Here is an 18,128-nt window from a genome sequence, read left to right as displayed (position 1 = left end):
TCAAAATAATTATACTTTTTTAAGGGGGTAAAAATAAATATGCTGAATGGAAGAAAGTCAAACAAAAATAGTTTATTCTGTATGATTCCATTTAAATAAAATTCTAGAAAATAGTAAGGCATGGTGGCACATGCCTGTAGTCCCAGCTACTCAAGACGCTGAGGCAGGAAGATTGCTTAAGCTAAGTTCCATATTATAGCAAGCTATGATCACACCCACACTCCAGCCTGGATGACAGAGTGAGATACCATCTCTTAAAAAAAAAAAATATATATATATATATTCTAGAAAGGGGAAGGGGGGAAAAAGAGGTACAGAAAGGAAGAATTATAAGGGAACACAAGAAAACTTTTGAGGGTGATGAATATGTTCATTTTCTTGATTGTGATAGTTTTACCCTCATACACAGGTCAAACATCAAATTGTGTGCTTTAAATGTACACACTTGAATGCCAGTCATATCACAAGGTTCTTTTTTAAAAATGGTCCTAATCTGAACTAGCTTAAGATACGAATGGAGAAAATGAGACTCATAGCAGTCTACCACAGCAATACAAGATAGTAGTGGTGTTTAATTGGGAACTCAATAATATGGAACATACACTAAGCTCACTGAAATCAGTGAAGGCCTTAATTAATGGTAGTCACTCCAGCCCTACACCTCTGGTAAAGGAGCCTATAAAGTTGCCTCAAAACAGCAATATTCTCACAACCCAGTTCTGATCTTAGCCAGAAGGAAATTTAGTAGTCCTCTGGCTCAGCACACTCAGTTTTGATGTCACCCTGTGCTAATTTTGATACTAGAGCCAACCCGGAGACCTATTTTATTCTGTTACAATTCTAATCTCTGAGTGCCTGAGACCTTACTACTCACTGCTTCAGATTCCTAACACCTAGTTCTTGATCTTAACTGGTTCTCTTACGAATTTAGAAGTATGCCATCTTGCCTGTTCATGTGGACCTTAAAACCACCTGGTCCATCTGGATCTGCCCGGCTCTATCTCAAACCTTAGCGACATCTCAGATTTTCAACACTGCCTTGAAATTTTGCTCTCAGTTGTCACTCATATACCATCCCTTCACTTCCTAATCCTTACAGCTTAAACTGCTCCTTCCACCTTAGATCTGCTTTTCAGACTAGTTCCTCTTTGTCATTCTTAAATTTAAAGGCTCTAATCCCTAATCCATACTCTGATCTCTAAATCAACCTGTCTTTCTAGTCTGAGTCTCTCCCATTTCTACCAATCCTGTTCCTGACCTAGCTCAGTTCTTAACATCCAGAAAGCCTTCTTAGAAACACTGGATTCTTCCCATCACTGCATTCCACCCTGGGTGACTGAGCAAGACTTTATTTCAAAATTTAAAAAAAGACAAGAAAAGAAAGAATCATTGGATTCTTTACATATGGCTAGGACAGAAATAATAAGAGTACAAAGGACATTAAGGAAGGGCATAAAGACCAAAGGAAGAACATGAGCAAACGTCCAACTACATAAGGTAGATGAGAAAATACAAGACTGGCCAGAGTAGAGGAAGAGAGTAATGATAAGCCAGAGTCAGGTAAGGAAATAAGGGCTTCATAAAACAAGATACTGAAAAACGCTGTGGGCTCTTGGGCAGGGGTGTGACAATATCAAACTGTTATTAGTCTAGTACTGAAAAGCAATGGCACAAACTAGCAATTAGAGGCAGCAGGGTGTTAACAGAAGCTCCCTTGAAAATTGTGGCAGTACTATACCTAAGCATGAGGTACTAATGTAATGGTCTGGAACTGTATCAGTGCTGGTGGGCAAAGAGAAGGGAATGCTAGAGTCTAAAAAAGAAAAAGTAGGCCGGGCGCGGTGGCTCACGCCTGTAATCCCTGCACTTTGGGAGGCCGAGGCGGGCGGATCACGAGGTCAGTAGATCGAGACCATCCTGGCTAACACGGTGAAACCCCGTCTCTACTAAAATACAAAAAATTAGCCGGGCGCTGTGGCGGGCGCCTGTAGTCCCAGCTACTCCGGAGGCTGAGGCAGGAGAAATGGCGCGAACCCGGGAGGCGGAGCTTGCAGTGAGCCGAGATGGTGCCACTGCACTCCAGCCTGGGCGACAGAGTGAAGACTCCGCCTCAAAAAAAGAAAAAAAGAAAAAGTAACAAATCTCAGTGATTGAGCATGGGAGATGATGAAGAGGATAATGATAATAAAAGTAACATTTACTGACTACCTACTATGTATCAGGCATCTTCTATGTACTTCAAAGTATTAAATCATTTAATCCCCACACCAACCATATGAGGTAGGAATTATTATTATTATTCTCATTTTACAGATGAAGAAACTAAAACAGAGAGGTTAAGAAACTTGCTCAAGTTTACACAGATAGCCAGTGACCAAGTAAGGACTTAAGCCAGGACTGCCTAGCTCTAAAATACATACTGTTACCCACTATGAGATCTTTACATGTTTGAAGGAAGAAAGGAAAGAGTCTGTGGCATAGGAAAAGCAGTAAGACTGAAAACAAGAATTCTTACAGAGCCATATACCCTATAAAACTACAAGGAAGGATGAAACTTTTGAAAACACCATCAGCTAAGGTAAATACATGATTAATAATGGAACTCAGATTTCATGGTTTCAGTCCATTCAGAAGCTGAAGACTTCTAAGTCTGCTTGAAGTAAAGACAAAAGTTACAGGGAGAGAAGGAGAGTCTTAACTTGAAAAGGTCTTAACTTCGAGGCTACACTGCAGAGTATTGAAAAAAAAAATCTTTCCGTGTACTGTGCCTCTTTACCCCACCACAAAGAACTCTACTTCATCAAAGGAGGAAGAAGGTAATAATCAAAGAAGATAATTTCTTGTACTTTCCTTTATCCTTGCCCAGAAACATGGTAATGAAGAAATTCAGAATAATAACCATCAAATCTCACTACAGATGCTCTTTTCCTACCCCTTCTCTTGCTAACAGAATCTACGATTCTACACGTATGTGGAAATGTTTTATCAAGAAACCATTCACAATAAAGGAGGCTTCACTAAAGAAATGGCTAAAGTTTTTTCTTTTGTGCATAACAGCCAGAACAATGAAAATTTAAGCTCTACAGATATTCTAATATGCACTGTAAAAGTGTGTCCCATTTAGTTTTATTTTATTTTATTTTATTTTTATTTTATTTTTGAGATAGTCTCACTCTGTCACCCAGGCTGGAGTGCAGTGGCCCGATCTCAGCTCACTGCAACCTCTGCCTTCCGAGTTCAAGCTATTCTCCTGCCTCAGCCTCCCCAGTAGCTGGGACTAGAGGTGTCCGCCACCACGCCTGGCTAATTTTTCTTGATGGGGTTTCACCATATTGGCCAGGCTGGTCTCGAACTCCTGACCTTGTGATCCCTCCCACCTCGGCCTCCCAAAGTGCTGGGATTCCAGGCGTGAGCTACCACATCTAGCCTGTCCCACTTGGTCTTTTAAAAGCTCTTAAAGTCCTTCATGCAAAAAGCCATCCCCAACCAGCTTTTCCAAGTCACTCGGATTCCCAACCTAACATATCATGAAGGCAAACACAAAATTACGCTTAATACCTACAACATTTTATTAGGCTAAAACCTTGCCTCTAAAAAGTGATCCTTCTTTTAATGCTTTTGCTTCTCCCTTTGCTCCTACACAGCAGACCCTTTACATCAGCAAGACCAGTTCCTGACACCAGAATTTCTGTTTTTCCCTGTGGAGCTGCAATCAAGTGAGGATGCAAAGGCCATTCATTGCTCATGAACATTTACTGGTTAAGTGACAGTTTCCCACACAGCAACCTTGCAGTGTGGTTATAATTCAAATTCTTACCATAAAAAAATGAACAATTACTACAGGCCATGGATTTTCACTTGTTCATTCTGAGACCTTCAAGGTCACAGGTGAATAGTATAAATTGTCAATGCCAAGAGTCTACCACACATCCTATGTAAGGCTTTTCATCAAACAGGATATGGGGAATAATAAAGGAATACTTAACTAGGATTCAACAAGGTCAGGTCCAATAGTCCTAGTTCTACTTAATAGTAGCAAAATGCAAAATAAAAAGATTGAACTAGATGAAATGAAAAGACTGAACCAGACGAAATGGGAAGATCTCCTCCAACAATAAGAAAAGTCACAAGATCTACTTAAGCTAAGGTAAGATCTAAAAAGCCAGAAACTAAATTAGAAAACTCCTCTGAACAGATGGGATCAACTTGATTGATAACTGGCCCTATATAATTCGCAAATGCAGCAGCTTCCACATTGCCTCTCTCAATTTTATTTTGCTGTACCTAGTCTTTTATTCTTTTATTTTGTAGGCATTCCTCAAAGGCCTTCAAAATTCCTGTTTTGATAAAAAATATCTAAGTAGATAATTATGCCCAAAAAAAGTCCAAGTTAGATAGTTATTATTCAGAATATTTTCTTTTTACATAATAGAATCTCATAAATATTAAATAGGCTGAGCTAAGGAGCGTTATTAAAGTTATTGAAGTCAAATAATAAACTAACCATAATGTTGCGTATCTAGATATTTTTTATACTGTCATATAGGATTTGAGACTTTGACATGAATATCCTGTGGCTTAGTACAAACAATAATTAGAGACAAATAAGCTGTGCATCCTCAGTAACTTGAAGAACTAAATAATGTACGAAGATTCATTGTCTCATGATATCTAGTGGTAGAGCACTGTACAAGTATGCTTCACTATATACAAACTGATCTTCTATATACATGCTTTTTAGCATTTACATTTTTTAAACTAATTTTTATATTAAAAGTAATACATGCACACAGCAAAAAAGTCAAACAATAAAGGGTACACAATGAAAAGTGAAAGTATCCTTTCTTCCATTCTACTCCTACTAGGTTAACTAATATCAAGTCAAACTCTTTCTAGGTTAACTAAAATCAAGTATTTTAAATGTATAAGGGTGGCTTCAATATTCAAAGTACCTGTTTTATAGTAAAAAAAAAAATTCATCATGTTAACCAATTATTTGATTATTTTTTATATTCAATAAGTTTCTTAAAAGATGCATATCTGTACAACTTCATTCTAGGGGTTGCTGACATATTTCTGTATAGTGCAAGACAAGCAAGAAGATTGGTTTGAAGATATCTGGAAGTCATGTAGAAAGGCTTTTCAGACTTTTAGCTCGAGATCATTTCAACACAAATCCCTGGGACACATACTGTCTCCTACACATCAAGGTAAGGTAGTTCTGACAACCACAGTACATTTCTAATCAAATTAATTTCTTTTAAATCCTCCAAATGTGCCTGCCTTACGTCACATAGATTAGAATTCATTAAGACAGAACAACAGTTCTGTCAATATTTATTCTTTAATGATATTTATTCTATTTAATCTATATCAATATAAAAATGAACAATATTTTTAAGCACTTTCAAAAGCTTGCCATTTTCACACAGCCTAATTAGTTACAACTATATCCAGGTTCTGAGTTTATTTAAGGTTTCCATGATATGATTTATGCCTATAAAGTTAAAAAAACTAAGAAAATCAAGTACTAGAGAGCTAACATTTATAAAACTTAAAGTAAGTTTTTGATTAATGTGATTTTTCTAATTACTATATAGCATAAGACCCTTTCATGCCATACAACAATAATTTCTTTTTTTTTTTTTTTTTTTTTTTTTTTTTGAGACAGGGTCTCACTCCCATCACCCAGGCTGGAGTGCAGTGGTGCGATCTCAGCTCAGTGCAGCCCCAATCTCATGGGCTCAAGCAATCCTCCCATCTCAGCATCTGGAGTAGCTGGGGCTGCAGGCACATGCCACCACACCCAGCTAATTTTTGTATTTTTTGTAGAGGGGGTTTCACCATGTTGCCTAGGCTAGTCTCAAACTCCTGAGCTCAAGCGATCTTCCCACCTCGGGCTCCCAAAGTGCTGGGATTACAAACATGAGCCACTGCACCCAGTAACAATGAAATATTTGTTTTCTACCTCAAAAAAAAGGGGCCGGGCGCGGTGGCTCAAGCCTGTAATCCCAGCACTTTGGGAGGCCGAGGCGGGCGGATCACAAGGTCAGGAGATCGAGACCACAGTGAAACCCCGTCTCTACTAAAAATACAAAAAATTAGCCGGGCGCGGTGGCGGGCGCCTGTAGTCCCAGCTACGCAGGAGGCTGAGGCAGGAGAATGGCGGGAACCCGGGAGGCGGAGCTTGCAGTGAGCCGAGATCGCGCCACTCCACTCCAGCCTGGGCAACAGCGTGAGACTCCGTCTCAAAAAAAAAAAAAAAAAAAAAAAAAAAGGTAACCTTGGAAAGGAAAATAATTACTTCTGGAAACCATATAAGATAAAACTTGGCTATACTTAAAGTCTTCCTATGTTAACAAAATAGAAATTGCCTATGAATGCACATTTATATACGTTTATATTTATATATGTTTATATGTTTATTATAACATTTATTATACATTGTATACAAAGTCAGTATGTAACAGAAACACACCAAAGCCAAAACTATTTTCAAATATCCATTTTAAAATCTGGGGTAACTTGGAAATCAACATATTTGTAATTTAGGCTAAAACATTCCATTTCCCAGGTCACTCCCAATGATTCCAATTTAAAATTAATTACAAGAAGGAAATAAGTCTGGCAACTTTTATATGAAGACTAACCTCAACTTAATTATATGTTGATTCAACTCAGCTCCCAAATTTAGAACAAGTTTTAACTGGAAAGGTAGCATACCATAATAGTCAAATACCAGCAAATTGATGAAATGAGAATAAAATGTCTCTTGTGAGTTATTATAAAGAAATTATTATTAATCCATTGTTTCTCACCTAATTAAGGATCTCACTTAGGTAAATGTCCCCTCTTATCCCTGCATCAATTTTTCTTCCCCTACTGAATCACTTCATATACAAACACTTTAAAATCTCGCAAATGAAATAAAAATCCTCCTTACCATAGAGATACTATCCTATTTCTCTGTTTTACAGCAAAATTCCTCAAAAAACTATCTATACTTACGTCTTCATCGCCCTCACCTCTCATTCTTTCCTGAACCTACTCCAGTAACACTTTCATTTTCCACCACCCAAGAAAAGAAACTATCCTTCTTAAGATCACCAGTAATTTCCACATTGCCAAATCCAATTATCAATCCCCAGTCCTCACTAGCAGCATTTAATACAGCTGATCACTTTTTCCTCCCTCACACCTAAAAAGGTGGCTTGTCCAAGGGCCTAGTCCTTGAAACTCTTCTCCTGTTTATCTTTATTTTATTCCCTAGGCAACCATACCCTCTATGATGATATATACTAATAAAGCCCTTATTTCTATCTCAAATCTGGTGCCTCTTCTTTGTACTCTAGATTCATATAGCCAGCTGCTCATTCTAAATCTCCATTTGGACATCTAATAAGCACTTCAACATTAACAAGATCAAAACCAAAAACCTAGCTTCTATATGAACACTTCAAAATCTACTCCATACTTCCACTTGTCTTCCTCTTATCAGTAAAAAGGTAATTCCATCCTTCCAGGGACAAAATTTAAGAATCATTCAGTCATGATATTTTAAACCATGTCTTTAAAAATATATTTAAACACAGGGTATCTCACTGTCGCCAAAGCGGGAGTACAGTGGTACAAACAGACCATACCTCACTGTAGCCTCAAACTCCTGGGCTCAAGGGATCCTCCTGCCTCAATCTACCAAATGGCTAGGACTACAGTTGCATCCCACCACATCCAGCTAATTTTTATAGAGATGGAGTCTTGCTTTGTTGCGCAGGCTGATCTCAAACTCCTGGCCTCAAGCAATCCTCCTGCTTAGGCCTCCCAAAGTGTTGGGATTACAGGTGTGAGCCACTGCCCCTAACCAAGTGTCATTCTTGACTCTTCTTCTATCTTGTTGGTCCAACCTTTAAAACATATCCAGAATACACTACTTCTCATCATCTCTGCCTCAATTCCGCAGTCCAAGCCACTGTGTCATCTCTTTTCTGTAACTGTAATTGTAAAATAAACTGGACTCCCTGTTCCCACACACTATAATATCCATACAGCAGCAAGAGTAATCCTTTTCAAACCTAAGTCAGATCATGTCATTCTACTGCTCAAAACTTGTCATGACTTGCCATATCACTAGAACAAAAACCAAAGTCTTTATGACCACAAAGCCTCTTCATGATCTAGCCCTCTGCTGCCTATCTCATCTACCACTCTTCCCCTTGTACTGCCACTCCAGCTGCACAGGCCTCCTTGCTTCTCCTCAAACACACTAAACATACTCTTGCCCTAGAGCCTTTGTGCTCACTGTCCTTCAACCTGAAACCCTCTTCCCCCAGGTATCTGCACAGCTTGCTCTCTCACATCATTCAGACTGAAATGTTGCCTTACCAGGGAGTCCTTTTCTTACTAATCCTATATAAAACAGTAACTCCCTACCCATACTGTCACTCTCAATCCTCTATCTGCTTTATTTTTCTTCTTAGCACCCATCAGCACCTGAAACAGAATATATTTGTTTGCTGCCTGTCTTCCCTAGTACCAAAATGCTAGTACCACAAGAGTAGCAATTTTGATTTACTCAAAAAGCAGCACAAAGAAGAGCACTTGGCCTTTAGCCTGGTATGTAAATGACTAAATAAATAGTAGTAAGTCATTTGCTATAAGTTTTATAAAGATTAGTTCATTTAATCTGGTGTTAAAAGCGTTAAGGAAATACTATTATTATTCCACCTTTACCAGTGAGGAGCCGAAGTCCCAACGGATAAAAAAGTTGCATGTCACATAGCTTGGAAGTAGGAGTCAGGCTCCTGCACCCATTAAATGAGATCAAATTAGATATACAAATAAGGCATTTAACAAAACATTTGGTATATAAAATGCTACCATTAATAGTAGGCTATTTATGTGTATTTACTATTTACTCATTTAATTCTGATATTGATTAAAAATGGCTATTACATATTGTCATCACTATTTACTATTTATCAGGGCACGAACCTTAACCCAATAGAAGTCACAAACAACATGCTATGAGATAAATGGCACAGAGTAAACCTTCACTCTTCTCAGAAAAAATGTTACCATGTGTTTCAAACAATATGTTGTGAAGGTTAGCTCTGGAAACCAAATCAAAATTAGCTGAATTCATACACAGACACACATCATTATGAATCATACATAGACACACATCATTAACTGTGTATGTGCTAGCTTGCAGTTCTAAAAAGCAAACTCTAAAATCGAAAGACAAAATAATCAGATTTTCTCAATTAAAAAAAGATACAATCTACCCCTCCTCAAAAATTAAGTTGCTATTCCATGTTGCACAATACTATGTTTAATATATCTTTTTCATTATAAATTTAAAATCATCGGGATTAAATTAGATCTCTTTAATATTTAAAACAGAACTTATTCATTTACAGCAATGACTACCGAAATTGGCAAGTTTACCTAATGCAAAACACCCTTTTCTTTAAAAGTCAGTTTTATTATCAAAAATACATTTTGAAATTACTGTATCTGAGGAACTAAAGTAGCCAATTTTTTTTTTTTTTTTTTTTTCTTTTTTTGAGATAGTGTCTCACTCTGTCACCCAGGCTGGAGTGCAATGGCATGATCTGGCTCACCACAACCTCTGCCTCCCAGGATTAAGCGATCCCCCCACCTCAGAACCCCGCCACCACCACCTCCCGTAGCTTAGCTGGGACTATAAGCATACTATCACACCCAGCTAATTTTTGTATTTTTAGTAGAGATGGAGTCTCACCATGTTGCCCAGGCTGGTCTCAAACTCCTGGCCTCAAGCAATCCTCCCACTTTGGCCTCCCAAAGTGCTGGAATTACAGGCGTGAGCCACCACACCCAGCCAAAGTAGCCAATTCTTTTATCCTTAAGTTGCAGTGAAAACCCACAAGAACTGTGAAAATTACTGAATACAATTTCTTCAGCTCAATATAGACTTTAGTTTTTAATTTTTAGTTCAATCTGTAGATACTCATTTACTAAAACATACAAAAAAGATTTTAAGCAGACTCTTAAAACTTACAGTGCAGGCCAGGCGTGAGAGAGAATGAGGCGGGTGGATCATTTGAGGTCAGCAGTTTAAGACCAGCCTGGCCAACATGGTAAAACCCCGTCTCTACTAAAGATACAAAAATTGGCCAAGTGTGGTGGCACAGGCCTGTAGTCCCAGCTGCTCAGGAGGCTGAGGCAGGAGAGTCGCTTGAACCCTGGAGGCGGAGGTTGCAGTGAGCCAAGATCGTGCCACTGTACTTCAGCCTGGGCGACAGAGGGAGACTCCTTCTCAAAAAACAAAACAAAACAAAACAAAACAAAAACAAAAACCAAAGACTTACGGTGCAATAATGGCTCTAGCAGGTCTTTTTGTAGACTGTACTTGAGAAAGCCAACCTTCTAGCTGTGCATTCAGCTGCGGTCCTATAAAAAGACAAAGACAAAATTAGAGTCAGCAAAGCAATGTACTACAGATAACCATACATGGCATAAAGCCCTCACTGAATTTACGTGGGACTATACTAGCTTAATGAGCAATAGGAACATTAAGCTATTATGTTAGTGGGGTCGTTAATGTTTGAATTTACCAACTGCACAGTCTCTAACAAGCCATACGAAAAGGCCAAATTCTGACTAAACAAAATTTGCTTTTATCGATTTACTTATTTACAGCTGTCTTCATTTCAGAGCAATACAACATGATTTACAAGTTGAGGCAATATTTAAACAAAATAAAACAGGAAGCAGAAGACTCTCAGTACTTGAAAAGGAAATAATTGAATATGTTATAGAGCACCAAAATCTGCTCTACAGATTAATCACTGAAATGACATCCACAGAAGATGATCTTTTTGAGATATGTGTATTTACTATTGATCTTTTCTTCCATCCCACTCCAGTCTCCTATTCTCACAATGAAATCGATAACCAGTAACTACCCTACCTTAAAAATCTCAATTTCAAGCATCTCAGCTTCTTTATTCAATATACTATACAGATCTTTCCAATTCACTACCAGAAACCTGTTAACTCCAACAGACCCTACAAATTTTTCCACTCTCCTTCGTCTCTCTTTACTTCTTACCTAGCCTGAGACTCAAAAATCCATCAACACAATCATTTCCTTCCCTGTGGCCTCATTCTTCTGCTCCTCTCTCCCTCCATCACAGTCAAAACATAGTTTAAAACCAACTTTCCACTTAACTCAGTACTTTTACCCAAATAGCTGAACGAGACTGAAGAGAAATACAACCATATAAACTTTAAAATAATAACCATAAATTTCAGCAGACCCCCGAAATGCTCAGAAATCCTATCACATTAACGTAGTGAATCTGCTCTCCTATCTTTTAGAGAATTAACTCATAGCGTCTCTCTTCACCTTAAGCCTCAATACTTCCTTCATCCACTTATCACTTCCAGAAGATAACTGATGCTTTTCATTTTGTCAAGGAAAAACAATCAGAAGTTGGCCCAAGACTTTCCCAGTTTTAGCACTGGAAGTCCTGCATTCTGAGAAACTGCTAAATCACAAGCAAACCTGGATGTTGGCCACCCTAAATTCACAAGATAACTACTTCATCTTCCCACCACTTATTCTGCTTTCCCTCCTATTCCAACAAATTGTCTTTGTTCCTATCAAGAGTTAAACAGTATTTCTGTACTGGACCCCATTATTTTTTTCTTTCTCAAGGATTCTGCTCCCATAACTATTATAGGTCTCCTATACCAATTCTTCCCTTTTTACTTTATTATTATTAGCATGCAAATGTGTCATACTAACACTGATTTCCCTTCAACTACCTCTCCATTTTGTTGGTTCCCTTTACAACAAATTTTCTTGAAGAGATGTCCTCACTTCCTTCCACCGCTTGCCATCCATTCTTTCTTTTAAAACTTTTAATCATTAAATATTTAAACATTACAAAAGAATCTAGGTAATAATATGACAAACACACACATACCCACTGCCTAAATAAATTAAATCTTAACATTCTACCTTATTTACTTAAGATTTTCCTTGGTTAAGAAATAAATGGATCTCTTGCTGATCCCTTTGTACACCTCCCTCCTTAGAGGTAACCACTTCCTGATTTTGATGTTTATCATTCTATTCTACTTTCACTGTATATGTATCAATAAACAATACATGGTATTGTTCTACATGTTTTCAAATGTTGTATCAATATATTGTACATATCCTTCTTCTGCAACTTGCTTTAGTAATTCAACATTGTTTTTGAAAATTACTTAAGTTGACAGATGCCGCCCTAAATCATTCATTTGCAAAGCTGTATAGTATTACACTATATGAGTATAGCAAAATTTATTCACTTTCCTACTTACAAATATTTTGGTTGTTGGCAATATTTCACTATTAATACATACTGCTACAAGTATCCTATGAACACGTGTTAATAGTTTCTCTAAAAGTAAAAGTGCTAAATCAGAGGGTGTACTCTTCTTCAATCCGACTACAACATTGCTAAGTTGCCCACTAAGGTAGCTGGATCAACTTATCCATCAGTATACAGGCAAATGAAAATTTAAAATAGGAGGCCTAAATCTACCTGTACTCCCCCATCCCTTTTACTTAGAGGATTTTCTTTCAAAACCTGGTAAATTCTTTCTCTGCCTGCTTAGAGATGTATGTAAATCTTTGTAAAAGCTAGCCAGCAGCCCAAAACTGCCTTTCTCAAGAACCTTATAGCCATCTCTTTCAAATGAGATCATCAAGAGAGATGGCACCCTTATCTCCCAGTTTCTGTGGGAGGACAGGGTGCCTAACTTTGGCAGGCCATCTAGTTCCAAGTTGTAAAATTACATCCTGTCATAAAGATATGAGTTCATTTTTCCTTTAGAAAAAGCCAATTCATTCACACACAAGTTTGCTCCAACTACCAAGTGAATTTAGGATAAACTATGTGTGACAAATGATGGTATCATGTCCTGTTACTTGAACACTATTTACTATTTATCTTGAGAACATTTATGTAATGGGTTGCATCTACTTCGCTATATGTAAGGGTGAGCATTCTTTTGGTCTTTGCAATCTTTTATCAGATTGTTTGTGATACACATGTCATTCTGGTTTAATACTTATTCAAAACTGAAATTGTTTCCTTTTTCTTCTACCTTTGAAGAGATGTTTTCTGGGGCAAGCTGATTTTAGTTTTAATTGTATTTCATCATTGCTAACACAAGCAATAGTTAAAGGTTCCCATTCCTCTACATCCTTGCCAATATTTGATACTGTCAGGATTTTTCATTTTTGTCAATCTGGGTATGAAATGGTATTTATTCCTTTTTTAAAAATTTGTATTTCAATAACATGCACTGAAATTAAGCATCTACTGATTTTGGAAGTCCTTCTGTATATATTTAGAATGCTACACATAAACAAGTCAAGTAAATCTGTAAATTGCCAAAGTACAAAAAAAAGTCTGACTCAGTGATTAAACGATGGAGTTCATCTTAAAATCGGAATTTAAGAACAGTTACCAAAAAACTGATACAAAGTAATTTCATTATTAACTTAAGGAAAAACAAGTCACAAGTCACGTAATGACGTTTCGGTCAACAATGAACCGCATATTCCATAGTGGTCCAATAAGATAACAATACTGGGCCTGGTGCGGTGGCTCATGCCTGTGATCCCAGCACTTTGGGAGGCCGACACAGGCGGATCGCCTGAGCTCAGGAATTCAAGACTACCCTGGCCAACATGGTGACACCCCATCTCTACCAAAAATACAAAAAACGTCCACAACACAGGAAGTTTACAAAACCAATGTGAAAAACAGATAAAAGCAAAGAAAATACACCTGAATTCATCCACCCCACTGCCACCAACCTCATTTATCTTTGAATAAGATAATTAAGCAGACCTATTTATTACATATGATTGCTTAATTACCTATAAAGTGTCAAGTAAAAAGGCGAATCTGAGTTCTTTCACAGAGACTAGCCAATACTTGGCAATACGGTATCCTTCATACATGAAGGATGTAGAAATATGTGCTTTGGTTTTCAAATACCACTGGATTTGAAGAAACAAGGATAAATGGAAAAAGAAAAAGCATTGCTAAATCCTAGCAAAACTACTTAATGTTTGTGTGATCCTGCCCTTAAGAGGGATAAATGGGCATTTACTTTTTTGGATAAAACAGTAAAAGTAGGTTCCCAAAGAATTAAGCTGAGGTATTTCCTCAAGAAATAAATAATAAACAATGAGCTGTAGGAAATTCAGTAACACTTCTATTTGAATGCCACTTGACTCAAAGAATATTTTCCAAGTAAGTTTATTTGCATGGTGACAAAACCAGACACTAAATGCGCGCGCGCGCACAAACACACACACACACACACACACACACACACACACACACACACACACACCTGCTTTTCAAGAATACTCTTGCAACTATCAGCAGAACCATTCTAAAATAAGTTAATCAACTAAGCCAAATTGGTTTCCTATACTTCTCTATCGCTGTTTAACCTGCTCCTCCTCCTTACTCTTGACAAAAGTCATGTGTTCTACAAACTCTTTTCAAACTTATGAGTATGAACCACCTGAGAATCTTGTTGAAATGCTGATTCTGATCCTACAGTTATAGAGTAGGACTGAGATTCTGCATTTCTGACATGCTTCTCAGCTGAGCAATGTTGCTGGCCTAGAGGCTATACTCCAGCAACCCATCTAGATCAATAGTTGTCATGAAATTTGCAAATCCATATGTATACAAAGTTTCCTCTAGAGATAAAACAAAGGTCTAGATAAAGAAAATATCTATTTTAGATACCAGGACAAGCTGGTAAGAGAAACATTTCTCCACAAGGGAGCCTCCCAGTATTGCTCTAACTGTTCTACAAATGTAAGTTAAAGAATGACCAACTGCCACAACCTTTTTCCATTCTTTTATAGGTAATACCTGCCTATTAGCACAATAAACTCAATCCCACATGGTTGGGTATAAGGTAACAAGAAGCAACACATAAAAAGCCAAATATAAGTAAGGCTGTTGGCACCCAGTATTTCATTATTAATCATTCTGTGAAATATGCTCAAATCAAACTAAGAAATAAACTGATCTATAGTGAGAAATCTATAAATAATAAGATGAATAAGCCAGAATTTTTTAAACAGTGGTTCCTGGATCTCCGATTTTCATAGGCCAAAAAAATTTCAAAAGAGGGCGCAGTGGCTCACACTTGTAATCCCAGCATTTTGGGAAGCTGAAGCGGGTAGATTATTTGAGGTCAGCAGTTTGAGACCAGACTGGCCGACACGCCAAAACCCTGTCTCTACTAAAAATACAAAATTTAGCCAGGAGTAGTGGCACAGGGGAGAGGAGGGGAGGGGAGGAAAGGAAAGGACAGGACAGGACAGGACAGGAAAGGACAGGACAGAACAGGAAAGGAAAATCAAATAATGGAAATAAAAAAAATTATTTAAAAACTTATTCAGACAAGTATTATCATATAACTCTTGTGCTTATAAAAAATACAAAAGCAAAATAAATAAGGTATTCCTAAAATTTTCCTCAACATTCACAATCTGATCATTAAATTGCTTTTTACTTAGAGTCATCAGTAATCCTTGTTTTTCCGTAGTATCGTCCTTTGTACCATTAAGAGAATTCATGATTCAACATTTTTTTGAAAGTGTTTCTCTATTGCTTTGGGACTCTCTTCCAAGCTGCTGACACATATTGCCCACGTCTCAATGCAGTCCCTTTCTTGATCTTACCAAAAGGTATCACTGAATGATGTGACAGAAGGTTTCAGAAAACAACCCTGGGATGGTACACCTTCCGTAACTGGTATTTAACTAGTATGTTGACTGAAACATCAATGGGGTGACTTTGTGCAGTCAGTCATATCAGTAGGATTAACTACCAAATTCACATATGAACAGGCAGTGACAACTATTTTCCAAATGACAATTTTAAGTTGCCACTGACTGAAAAAACAATATCTCAATTTCAGAAATGAAAAAATGTGGGAAAACGTACATCTTAAAATTCATGAAATATACTACCACTATGAAAACTCCACTCACTATGATGTTCTGATATTCTTAATTTCAATGCAGAACAGTGAAAAATTCATCAAAAATCAGCATTTGGGAACCACTGTTTCTCACTACAATGAAAAGTGTTTCTGAGAAGCCTTACCAATTACAAAATCTCATTTAGTTTTTATTTTTATTGAGACGGAGTCTCACTCTGCCACCCAGACCAGAGTGCAGTGGCACAATCTCGGCTCACTGCAACCTCCACATCCCGGGTTCAAGCTATTCTCCTGCCTCAGCCTCCCGAGTAGCTAGGATTATAGGCGCCTGCCACCGCACCCGGCTAATTTTTGTACTTTAGTAGAAATGAGGTTTCATCATCTTGGTTAAGCTGGTATTGAACTTTTGACCTTGTGACCCAACCACCTCGGCATCCCGAAGTGCTGGGATTACAGATGTAACCCACCGCGCCCAGCCTCATTTAATTTTAAAAACAAGTAACACTTCAGCAGCTTTCTCCAAATCCTTTCTCTCATTACTAATGCCCTACTATGATCACACACTTGGAATTTATTGCTATGCTTTTTACAAAATTCATATCCTATTTTTAGATACATCTCAAGGGATGTTGTTTGTTTTTATGTATCTGATAGGGCTCCTCACACAGAAAATAGCATGCGCTTGGTACAGCACTTTAGGGAGTGCAAGAATTGTCACAGCAAGTCTGATCCAAAACCTATCTGGAGCAGTGCTGTATCAAATCAAAACAAATTTTAAAAGTTAAAATTAAAATATAAAATCATGCTGTGAAAAACACTGATTGTTCACCTTGATATAAACCTCAAAGGTTAGGCCAAATCCAAATATCTTGGATTCCTTATTATCTACTAATTTATGTAAACATTTTAAGTATTTATTTACATTTTTGGCTACTGTACTTCAGAACACAATGGCAGAGGGCAATTAACAATCCCAATAAATAATCTTTAGTGTGTACCAACCACCTTTTAGATTTGGCCAACTGGAAATCACTTACTACGTTTCTGTCCATTCATATATGGTCTCAAAATTTTCATAGAGCTAAAACCAATACCATTGGCATTTCATACCCAAAAGAGCTACAAATTTGGAGGCTCACAGTCTACTTCTTCCATATCATTTACAAATACCTCATCTGAAAACGGGTTTGGCACTGATTCCTGTAACAGTCCATTGATTTGGATTCTCTCTTCCTACCCCTATTCACTGTTTATAAATCAATTTCCTAGCTCTGTCAAATGCCACTAAATACTTTTATATATCTGATTATAGCATCTTATCTAAACTATTTTTAAGATCAAAATATTTATTTTTGCTCGCTATTTTTTCATTAGAAAAAAAGCGTGCTCAGTACAGAAAATTTGAGGAATATGGATGAGGGGAACCACAATCCCATAATTATTTAAAAAATCACCAAAATTAATATTTTCCAAATTTCCTTCTAGTCTATAAGATGATATATAATTCTGTAGCCTACTTTTATTTACATAACATTCTAGTGTAAGCATTTCCCTGTATTATAAACTCTTCAAAGACACTGTATGATTAAATAGTATTTCCTAATGTGAATAGATCACTGTTTCCTTACACATTAATATAAAATCATTGGGTTGTTTCCAATTTTTGAGTTATTAGAAACAATTCTGTAATATATCTCTACACTTATAAAGCTTTTTCCATATTTAAGATTATTTCTGGCCAGCACGGTGTCTCACACCTGTAATCCCAGCACTTTGGGAGGCCAACGTGGGCAGATCACGAGGTCAGGAGTTCCAAGACCAATCTGGCCAAGATGGTGAAATCCTGTCTCTACTAAAACTACAAAATTCGCTGGGCGTGGTGGTCACACATCTGTAATCCCAGCTACTCAGGAGGCTGAGGCAGGAGAATCACTTGAACCCAGGAGGCAGAGGTTACAGTGAGCTGAGATCATGCCATTGCACTCCAGCCTGGGGAATAGAGTGAAACTCCGTCTCAAAAAAAAAACCAAAAAACCATGATTATCTCCTTCTGAGATTCTCAGAAATGGACTTACTATGTAAATCAGTATGAACTTTCATAA

At 37.5% G+C, this 18,128-nt stretch overlaps 1 protein-coding gene across 4 annotated transcripts in view; it reads right to left on the bottom strand.

Moving 5' to 3' along the window:
• The window catches only part of MEMO1 (mediator of cell motility 1), a 143,537-nt gene that overhangs the window by 67,079 nt on the left and 58,330 nt on the right, over positions 1–18,128 (bottom strand). For all 4 annotated transcript variants that reach the window (XM_015112051.3, XM_015112052.3, XM_015112053.3 and 1 more), the window contains one exon: positions 10,353–10,434. In XM_015112051.3, the coding sequence (XP_014967537.1) occupies positions 10,353–10,434 (82 nt within the window). The remainder of the gene's footprint in view (positions 1–10,352; positions 10,435–18,128) is intronic.

The sequence above is a fragment of the Macaca mulatta genome, chromosome 13 (genome assembly GCF_049350105.2).
Source record: "Macaca mulatta isolate MMU2019108-1 chromosome 13, T2T-MMU8v2.0, whole genome shotgun sequence".
In the NCBI taxonomy this organism is placed as follows: domain Eukaryota; kingdom Metazoa; phylum Chordata; class Mammalia; order Primates; family Cercopithecidae; genus Macaca; species Macaca mulatta.
This window is presented reverse-complemented; position numbering and strand designations above follow the sequence as displayed.